This window comes from Theobroma cacao, chromosome 9 (assembly GCF_000208745.1).
Source record: "Theobroma cacao cultivar B97-61/B2 chromosome 9, Criollo_cocoa_genome_V2, whole genome shotgun sequence".
NCBI lineage: Eukaryota > Viridiplantae > Streptophyta > Magnoliopsida > Malvales > Malvaceae > Theobroma > Theobroma cacao.
Genome location: NC_030858.1, coordinates 7082599 through 7091461, shown reverse-complemented (window position 1 = coordinate 7091461; position 8863 = coordinate 7082599). Strand labels below are relative to the sequence as shown.

Below are 8863 nucleotides of genomic sequence, written 5' to 3'. Positions count from 1 at the left end.
ACTTCCCATACTAGAACCAAAAAGTAAGATTTACATCAATTGTGATTACAGTAACCAGCAGAAGTGAGCGTGCCGGGTTTATTTGTTCATTTAAAGAGGAGAGATGGATTGTCCCAAAAGTACAGAGAAGGGTCAAGTGTCTCTCACTAATTTGCACTGCACAGCCATTTTCAATGTAGTGGACTGTGGACATAACTGCATTTGAGTGGGGACTGGGGATAACCCATGCATTGTCAGGGACATGACAAAAGCTGTGTTAGGCCATTCTCACAAATAAATGGACAATTTAGGACACTTTTACATCACCACTGAGGTTCTGCTTTAGTGAATGCACTCAACCACTCGCTTTCGTTGGTGGCCAAGCTTAGAAATGTGATTAACCGTCTCAGAAAATGTTAAACCATCCAAGGAAATATTAAGTCCAATAGTCTGAACGGTAGACATTGATTGGATGTTTGCTTCTAGATGAAGCAGGAGGGGAGGAATTCTTCATCTTAGCACTCATCAGAAGTTAAGCTTGAGTTGCAATGTTCAGAGTAGCTTTTTTTTTTTGAAAGCTTACGTTCAGAGTAGCTTAACTCCAATTAATAGACAATCTATGACATGAAAATAATGTTCCTACTATCTTTTATTTACCAATCAATATTCACTCTGTTCCCCTTGTGCAGCCAGTGATTTAATGGGAATTAATGCAACTGAAAACAACAGAGTGGTTTTGTTCCACTTTTAAATCCTAACTCTGTTCAGAGCATATTTTCTGCTTATTGGATAGTTGTAACTTTTTTTATGGCAAATGGAAAAAACAAGTACATATTAAAGGGTTAATTTTTCACATCATTGAAATGCAAAAAGCGATGCAGTAAAAGGTGGAAAAGGAAGAGATAAAGAGCAACAAGTTTCAGAATAAAAAAGCAAGATCATATATTTATATATTCCTATATGCATCATTATCGTGATACTATTAGTCTTTCAGCAGGGGATTGGGGATCAAAAGAAGAGGATAGGATGTCAATTTGTGAAGTGCCCATGCTGGGGAAAATTGATGTGCCAATTGCTCAGGCAGGGGGCATGGCCAGGGAGATTTTAGTGGTGACTTCTTTACTATTATAAAACCCAAACACTTTGTCTTTTTGATACCCAACCCCAGCTCGCCCTTTCTCCCTTTTTCCCCATCAAAAAATGACCCAAAAACCGACTGTAAACAATGGTAAACTCTCTTTAAAATTATTGGAGAAAAAACAAAGGCATGAGAAGAGAAAGCAACCCTTTCTCTCTCTCCTGTTGTACTACTCCCCAGCCAAAAGAAAGAGAAAAAAAAAGAAAAGAAAAAGAAAAAAGAAAAGCCAAGTCCCCCATCTCTCTCTCACTCTCTCTCTCTCTCTCTCTCTTCTCTTCCATTGCAAACTGGGAATTGGAAAAAGAAGAAAGAGCAAAAGACATCATAAAGAAATTGACTAATCCATCAAACCCATGTAAACAGTACTGTCTTACTACCATTTTCTCCTTTCTTCTCGGTAAAGCACAAATATCTGCCCCTTCCTCTCTGTCTCTTTATTTTACCGCACAAGACTTTCTTTGTTTCCTTTTCCATTGAAGAAGAAAGATGCCAAGGCCAGGCCCTAGACCTTACGAGTGTGTAAGAAGAGCTTGGCATAGCGAAAGACACCAACCCATCCGAGGTTCCATCATTCAGCAGATTTTAAGGTTCTGGGTCTTCTTTATTACCATCAATTTTGTTGTACATTTTTAGCAGCATCCTTTTTCTGGGGTCTAATACCTTGCCCGCCACATGTTTGATTCTAGGCTCGCTATCGACACTCATAGCACAGCTACTAAAAAAAACAAGGAATGGCAAGATAAAATACTTACTGTCATCTTCAAAGCTGAGGAGATTATGTATTCCAAAGCCAATTCTGAGGTTCTGTTCTGCGTTCAATTTTGTGGATCTTTTATTAGTGTATTTACTTTTTGGGACTCATTTTATTATTATTGTCTTTTAGTCGGAATATATGAACCCGGAAACCTTATGGGACCGTGTTAATGATGCCATCAACACGATTATCCGTAGAGATGAGAGCACTGAAACAGGAGAGCTTTTGCCACCTTGTGTTGAAGGTACTGTTGATTTCCTTTTTATGTTTTTTTTTTTTGGTTTTTTGGATCCAAATTTATTATTTTGTTACTGGTTTTTCTCATTTTGGATGTACATTAGCTTAAACTTTATGAAGTTTTCAATTTGAAAGTAGTTCCAAGAACAATTTGGACTAAAAGATTATAGTACATATATGTTGTTTTAGCGGCCCTAAATCTGGGGTGCCATCCAGTGAGAGCTTCGAGGAGCCAACGGCACTGTATTCCTAGGACTTACCTAACACCAAGAGCACAAGAACCTATTTCTGCAGCTCCTAGGGTTTTGGATAAAGGTGGTGAGGAAAGGTGTCCTCAGTTATCGCCAGTTCACTCTGGCAGTCAATTCACAAGAATAGCCACCAATGTGAATTCGAACATTTCGGTTTCACAAACTAACCGTCATAGTTATCCTTTCCTGTCTGACAATTGTCCACCTGGCCATGACCAATTGACGAGGATGGAAACTAACACCCGGCCGAACTTGGGTCAAGTTTATCCCCTGTATTATGGAATTCACTATCAAAATGTAGAGTCTCAGACAGGTTCTCCAGTTCAGGAAAATATAGCATCTGATAATATAATTGTTGGGAGACCTATTGGTACATCGGTTGCACAGCCAGTTGAAATCGGTTCCTTGCAGAATCTCTTTTCATCTTCTGATGTTGATGTTGGTGGTAAAAGAATTGGACAGCAAGATATCAGGCACACCAATGAGAAGTCATTTGGGACAGAATGTGATTTGTCCTTGCGGTTAGGTCTATTTTCTGACCCTTGTATGCATGTAGAAAAGAATTCAATCGGTGAAACTGAAGATGTTGGTCCAAGCAGCTCTCAAGAAGGGGGCAAAGTTAATGAGGCTTTTCAACAAAAGAGTAAAGAGTTCTGTTTTTTTCCGGAAAGGAATGTGAATGATCATTATGAATCATTTTCAAGAAAGTGGATTATAGACATTGAAGGTCGCAATTTGGGGGCAACAATGAGAAAACGTAAGGCAACATTTGGAGGCAATTCGGAAGATGAACAATTTTGCTGGCAACCAGGGCCCTCATCTAATAATTGAAAAAATGGGCCAGGTTTGTAGACAATACTTTTTTTGTTGTAGTTTGTCCTTCAAAATTGAAGATCTCTGGATCGTTTTAGTGAATCCCTTTTGCAATCTTTATTTTCTAAGTAGATCTGATTGTAAAATTTAAATGCTGACCAAGAGTTGCATTGTTGGGATGCAGCGGAGAGTGAATTGTAAATAAAATCTGAGCATGATTGATATCTAATAGGTGGATGATTTAATTCTCATTACTCATCTAATTACTTATAATCTTTTAATATATAAATTTAGATCAGTTGAGGGCCATAGAAGGAATATTTAATTTCTCACCATCAAACTGAGTGATATATAGAATTCTGCTTGTACAAATAGCTAGAGCAAAGAGAAAGAGGAAAAAGATTATGTACTGTGGACAAATTAATCAGAACTATTTGAAACTATAGAGTGGAGTAAAATATAGACCTGAGCTTACACAGAGTGAACTGAATTAAGGTTGATTATGAAGGATACATCCAACATCCAGAATTCATTTTCCATATTGGCCTAGAAGAATGGGCAAGGATTGGTTTGTGCATGTTTGTAGCACAGTAATACATTTCTTGTTGATATGACTGTTTCTTGAGTTAGCCACATGAGGGTACTTTTTAGTTCTCGGCATTAGGTTTGGTTGAGCCCAATTTCTAGTGCAGTTTGCTGCCTGTCACTGCTGGCTGAGGAATTACCCATTAATTTTTGTCACTTCCGCGGTGTAAATAAGTCTCTGTTAAATCACTTGTTTTGGAGATCAGGATTGCAAGAGGCATCTGAGTGTTCTTAGAAAAGGAGTTAGTTTGTGGGAAGGGGACTAGATTACTACAGGTGGAGGGGATATGGGACAGGATGGGAGCAAGGGTCTCATGCATATCTTTGTGGTGTGATAGTCTTCAGTAATTAGATGCACTCGGGCATAAGGAGGTCCGTGGGAATAATCCTGGTTAGCATCTACCTTATTAGGTTTTCAGGTGGTACAGACGCACGATAAAAGGACTCTTCGGTTGTGGACTTGTGTTTGGTGTTTTATAGAATGAGCCTTTATGTATTAGCTGTATGATTGATGAGTTGGGTTTATGCTGACCTATTTCAAGAACCTATTTATTACGAAGTGGATTGCGACAAGAATGGCTTTGTTATTTTCGTTCGGATGGGGGAGTGAGGCAGATGGGTGCCAGTGGTATTCAGTTAGGCCTCAAAGGTGAATGCTTGCTTTGAGGATTACCTCACTTTGTGTTCTGATTTCTGGAATAAAGCAAATGTTTTACTGAGGTTGAGCGCCCTTCATGCATGATTGTAAAACCCATTGAATCTGAAGTTGTAATTGGTGGCCAGATAAGGTATGTTCTCTTTTTCCATTTTCAGCCCATTCTGGACCTTTTAAGCTTAAAGTTTTTTGAGATACCTCTCAAACCTGGGCAGAGTCTAACTCCTCCCATGCGGTGTGTAGTTGGGTAACTCCACCAAGCTTTAAATTTGTGGTTGGTAACCCATCCTATTCCCTAGGGTGAATAAGACAATGGCTGACGGATTTACCTCCCATTGTTGAGGATATTCAGATTTCTTTTCTTTCTCATCTCAGTGCACTTTTTGCTTTACCCTTTATTATTATACTGTCACCACCAGCACAGTAAACATCAGCTGAATGAGTTGAGTTTCCTGCCAGAGGTCTTCCGCTTTTTAGTTTGGGCAGCGATTCCCCAGCCGCAATGTAACTAACTTGTGGGTTCCAGCGATAACTTATAAAAAGATCACATGTTGGAAAGAAAATGTCTGCCCCTTAGATCAAGAATCGTATTTCTGTCCTTTCGTAGCCAATTCCCAACTGGACTCTCCAATGTTTTAAACACAAGGCAAAGATTTGGATACCTACCACTTGCATTAAAATCCCAAAGCTGTTGAAAGCAATGTTGAGAAGAAAGCGTGACAAGCCTTTTTATTAATTTAATTTGCACTTGCTGAAATTTAATCTGATGGAAGGTCGAATTGAGTATTAATGCCATAGTAATATATCAACTCATGTCTCTTTTTTTCCTTTTTTATTGATTCCCAAAATGATGAAATAAAATTCTACTCAGCCAAAGCAATGGAAGTATGATCAATGAAGGAAATCTGCCATGACAGACGGGCGATATTTAAATCTGGTAACTCAACAGGGAGATAACTATGGTGGAGAGAAGTAGAGACAAGGCGCCGACCGTCAGAGAAGATGCTGAATTCCATTCTCCGATGTTGATAGTAACCTTCTGGCCAAGCTCACAGTGGGTGTTGATGGTGCAGATGAAGTAGCGGGTTCTGTTGGAATCCAAAGTGAAATTTGCAGGGCTGGTCTGCTGTATGGTGCCAATAGGATTTGTCTTTGTGCAGTTGTCATAATCAGCCTCGGATACTTCAGCCACATCGTGTGTATCACTCCAGTTGAATACTGAATAACAATCAAAATTATTATCTTCATCAATAAGTAGAAAGTTTATAAATATAAGTTATTGAATTTGGGTTGGGCCTATTTTGTTTATCTGCATATATAGAAGAAAACTTTGGGTACATGACTTAGATATATGAGGTATAGGTTTAGGCGAGGATTGAATGCACGTTAGTAACATGCAGTTCGGAAAGCATATACCCCACTAATGAACTCGACTACCTCGGCTATCAAAGCTATTGAATTTGAATCAGAAGAAGGTTTGAGGAATAATGTACCTATTGTGTCATTGATCTCAAAGTTCTTCGACCTAGCCCAAGTTGAGTAAGCAATAGGGCCACCAGGAGGGATAGTCCAGCGCAGCTCATCTCCCACTGTGTAAGTGTCTGCAGCTGTAGTCTTAAACAAAGCCATCACCACGACAATCAAGCTAGTAACCAACCCCAAGCGATTAGCCATTTTATAACGTGTTCTCAGGTCGTCACCGGTGCAGTTCTCTATCTCTTTTCCTCACAAGAAAATATCTCTGCCTAGGAATGCAGTGTTGGGGTACTTTTATAGTACACAAAGTCACCCTTACGTAGTTACATTTGAAAAAAAAAAACGTGCCCAAGATATTCTTTTTGTTTCAACATTGGCGTCTCCCATCTAGAACCTGCAAGTCTTGACAAAGGGTGCTAGGGAGACGGTGGCTTTTTTTCTTCTTGATAACTATTTCTACTTCTGGAAGCAGAGACTACGTAGTTTTCCTGGAAATTAAGCATATTTTTCGCTGCTTGAATTATTAGTTTTTGACAGTATATGGGATACAGAAATCCCAGGAAAGCTATCACGGTCTTTTTCAACACAAAATACTTGTAAATTTTTTGACCTTTGAGAAGAGATTTTTGTTTTATTTTGTATTTTCCATAATGGTTGAGTGTGAAACTAGGAAAATAAATGTAGCACAACATCATGATTTCTGCGCACTCAGTTGAATGAATGAATTTAGAGTGTGAATCCATGGAAATTATGATCAAAGTCCATTTTTAAGGTTTCAACAGAGTCGGGGAAGACATAGCAAGCAAATTAATATGTCCTTCAACTAGCAAATCTATGTTTATGCGAAACTGTCCCTTTAGTAGTTTATGTAATACTAGATTGTTAGGATCGTGACCATTATATCAGATCGTACAATCGAACAGTACGATTGCAATGGTCTGTCAATTAATTAATACTAGCGAAAATTAGTATGAGTTCAATCAAAATGAATTATTAATATTTTATAGACAATAGTATAATTTTTCCTTTATGAAAAAAGGGGGGCTTTTTCCTTTTCAGTTGGGCTTTTTTAAGGATAGATGAACTGCTCAGACCAATTTGGGTTCAAACTAAAATGAGCCCAAATATGTTCTCCTAACCAAGACTAAAACTGGTAGACTGGAGGCCCATGGAGGGGGCATTTCTGATCCTACCTCAATCTACCCAAGTGGGTGTTTTTGTTTTCGGGCAGAACCAAAAAGTGGGTTTAATTTCTAGTGGCTTAGGACATTTGCCAATATCAGGACCGTTAGATTTGAGTCAAGAGTTATGTATTTCGATGCTTTGATCTAATTGCATCAAATTGAGAAATTGAAAAACTTATTGAAAACAAAAATATTATAAGAGCATATTAAGTGTTGAAATAAAATTTGAGAGCGAATTAAAATAGATTTTAAATTTTATATAAAGTTGTGGGGATTGAAAGGTTTTATTTGACCATGGTGGTGGTGGTGGTGCTGGTGAGGTCATAATTAAACTATTTAAGATAAGGAGGAGGCTTGGTTTTGGTACGTGGAGGGTTTTGCTTATTCTTGTAAGCTTTTCATCTTTGCTTGTTTTACTCGTAGCAGGATGCTTCTTTGGATGTATACAACTTTTACTTATAAAAGGGAGAGAGAGCAAAAAAAGAAAGTATGTATGTATAGCAAGCCAAAACATAGTTATTGATGTAGGATAATAGTTTTATTTATTCATTTATTTTTGATTTGGAGAAAAGGATATGAAATCTGGAGATAACAACTTTATTAATTATACTCCAATCATCCCTGTAAAGTAAATCAATGCTAATCGTCTCTTAGCTCTACTTAACAGCAGGTTGCAGCAATGGACGGAGCTTGAACATTTCAATGAATCAACAAAACGATGGCCAAGGCACAGAGAACCATGGAAAAGGCAAACACAGTGGGATGTGGACCCGGAGCAGATGATACATCAGCTGTAACATTGAGAGCCACCTTCTGGCCTTGCTCACAGTGACTATCAACGGTGCAGATGAAATAGTGGAAGCCCTCCCAAGTGATAGGTACCCTTACCCCAGCTTCTCCAATGAGCCTTATTCCTGCACCGCTTTTGTTGCAGCTATCAAAATCAGCCTTATTTGTCACTTGAGCTGCTGTGTGATCCCCAGTCCAGTTGAATACTGAATGAAGAAATTAAGAATTAAGGGTTAGAAAATACTATCAAGCAATCAAGAGACCCGTAATCAATCAACTTCTTTTTTCTTTTTGCTCTGAACAAAGAAATGGTAGATAGTTGATGTCCAAAAAGATATATTTAAGGGACACTTACCCGCTACATCTCCAATCTTAAATTCAAATCTGTTCGCCCAGCTCGCATAAAAGTCACTGGAGTTATTGGGAGGAACATCCCAACCATAGTCGTCTCCCACAGTGTAATCAGCTGCAATTGCACCCTCTAGAAATGTCATTGCCACTATCAATAACCCAATCAAGCTCAGGCCCACTCGGTGGTTAGTCATTTTTTGTGTTTCTCAGGTCACCCCTAGGGAGAATCCGCTCGTCTTGTTTCCCTTGAAGAAATTTTATGATTTAGAAAGAAAATGGGAATGAGTAATTCGATAACCATGGTGTCTACATCTTGCATATATATATATATATACACACAAAAGCAAGTCCACTAAAAGGCAGTAACTGCATAAGAAACGTGCAGGGAAATTGTTGGTCCAGTCGCATGGCCATGGACTAACCTTACTTAGAAAGTAGAAGTGGAATACGTTCCTTGCTTTGGTAGCTAGCGCCAGAAAAGGACTAAGGTACTAATACTCTTCTGCCTTCAAAATTGACATGGTCCACGGTTTAATTTTCTTTTGTTTCGCATGTTCTATTTGTTGATTTTCGATCATTTTGCACTTCCTGTTTCTACAAGTCACAAAATTATCGATTTCTGTAAACACATGGTATTAACAATTTGATTGG

General features: G+C 38.5%; 3 protein-coding genes across 3 annotated transcripts; 1 reads left to right on the top strand and 2 right to left on the bottom strand.

The window, feature by feature from the left end:
* On the top strand, positions 1356–3401 carry LOC18588789. The gene is made up of 4 exons (XM_007013431.2): positions 1356–1704; positions 1804–1918; positions 2001–2115; positions 2298–3401. Exons 1-4 carry the CDS (start codon positions 1604–1606, stop codon positions 3188–3190), a joined length of 1224 nt encoding a protein of 407 aa, XP_007013493.2. The 5' UTR covers positions 1356–1603; the 3' UTR covers positions 3191–3401.
* Positions 5211–6168, bottom strand: LOC18588788 (umecyanin). The gene is made up of 2 exons (XM_007013429.2): positions 5906–6168; positions 5211–5630 (listed from the first exon to the last, which is right to left on the bottom strand). The coding sequence occupies exons 1-2, from the start codon at positions 6084–6086 to the stop codon at positions 5341–5343; spliced, it is 471 nt and encodes a 156-aa protein (XP_007013491.1). The 5' UTR covers positions 6087–6168; the 3' UTR covers positions 5211–5340.
* LOC18588787 (stellacyanin) lies at positions 7586–8532 on the bottom strand. The gene is made up of 2 exons (XM_007013428.2): positions 8217–8532; positions 7586–8067 (listed from the first exon to the last, which is right to left on the bottom strand). The coding sequence occupies exons 1-2, from the start codon at positions 8404–8406 to the stop codon at positions 7772–7774; spliced, it is 486 nt and encodes a 161-aa protein (XP_007013490.2). The 5' UTR covers positions 8407–8532; the 3' UTR covers positions 7586–7771.